Below are 1,430 nucleotides of genomic sequence, written 5' to 3'. Positions count from 1 at the left end.
TGTTTTTCACATTGGTTTCATTTATAGTATATAAGTATTTTAAAACCTTAATAAATGAGGGTGTCTCAGTAAGGATTTTGCTTAACAAAAATTTGGTTAATTAAAAATCTTTTTTACTTCATCATCAGTGTGGTTCATTGAAAATTCATAGACAAATTCATAAAAAATTACTTAAATTTTCTAACTTATTTAGTATACTCAACATTACCAAATCTTTCTTTCATAAGTGACCATTCTGCTTCATAGTTCAGGCTGCCTTACTGTAAAGAAATAACTGGTAAGGATACTGATGACATACATTCCACCACCACTGTCGCCAGACTTTCCAACAAACTCTAACTATTAAAAAAAGAGAGAGAGAGTCTGTTAGTTGAATGGGAAGTCCAGTGATTCTGTTTCCAATGGAGTAAATCTGCCCAAGAGTCTGTAGCAGGGAGCCTTCCTATCAGATGACGGTGGAGAAATTGTCTGGGCTGGCTAGGTAGAGAATGAAGCTACAGGAGAACGATACTAGGTATCAGTGGCAGAAATAAATTGTAAACAAAGCAGACTAAAGAAAAAAAAAAAAAAGCAAAAACAGACTTACTGGATCATCTGCCAGCAGAGTGAGATACTGATCCAGAACTTGCTTAGAGATGTTATAGCCAACAGGTAGAGATCTGAAGATCTATGGAGCAAAAAGACACTGCAAATGGTTGTGGAAACTTAGAACTGCTGACATTACTAAAATAAAGGTGTTTTAGTTTTAGATATCACAAGTATAAAAATGTCCAAAATATTCACAGCAGCATTGTTTATAAAAGACTAGAAACATCCAAATGTCCAGTAGTGAGAAATTGATTAAAATAAAGTACAGCATAGCCATTAAGTGGAATACAAAACAGCTATTTATAAAGAATGAGACAGATCTATACATATTGACATGAAAAGAAGTTTTACATGTACTATCACATGAAAAAAAGTTATAGAATAGTATGTGGAGTCTAGTCCCATTTTGGGGCTGAAAAATATATATTCCCACATATATGTTAGACTACACATAAAAAAAGGTCTGAGTAAAAACAGAGTCTTGCTCCATTAACCAGGCAGGCAGGGAAGTGGCATGATCATGGCTCACCGCAACCTTGTACTCCTGGGCTCAAGCCACCCTCGTGCTTTAGCCTCCCGAGTAGCTAGGACTATAGGTGCAAGCCACCGTGCCAGGCTAATTCTTTAATTTTTTGTAGAGGTGGTATCTCACTATGTTACCCAGGCTGGTCTCGAACTCCTGAGAAAAAACTTATATGTAAATTTTTTGTTACACAGTAAGTTAGAAATTTAAAAATTAAACACTATAGGCCGGGCGTGGTGGCTCACGCCTGTAATCCTAGCTCTCTGGGAGGCCGAGGCGGGTGGATTGTTTGAGCTCAGGAGTTCGAAACCAGCCTGAG

The 1,430-nt window shown here is 37.1% G+C and overlaps 1 protein-coding gene across 1 annotated transcript in view; it reads right to left on the bottom strand.

Moving 5' to 3' along the window:
• Window positions 1-1,430, bottom strand: part of POLR3C (polymerase (RNA) III (DNA directed) polypeptide C (62kD)) — a 19,680-nt gene that overhangs the window by 5,190 nt on the left and 13,060 nt on the right. The window contains 2 exon segments of the mRNA XM_012643430.1: window positions 262-339; window positions 587-667. Of these exon segments, the coding sequence (XP_012498884.1) occupies window positions 262-339; window positions 587-667 (159 nt within the window).

The sequence above is a fragment of the Propithecus coquereli genome, unplaced genomic scaffold, assembly GCF_000956105.1.
Source record: "Propithecus coquereli isolate 6110/MARCELLA unplaced genomic scaffold, Pcoq_1.0 Scaffold197, whole genome shotgun sequence".
Taxonomy (NCBI): domain Eukaryota; kingdom Metazoa; phylum Chordata; class Mammalia; order Primates; family Indriidae; genus Propithecus; species Propithecus coquereli.
This window is presented reverse-complemented; position numbering and strand designations above follow the sequence as displayed.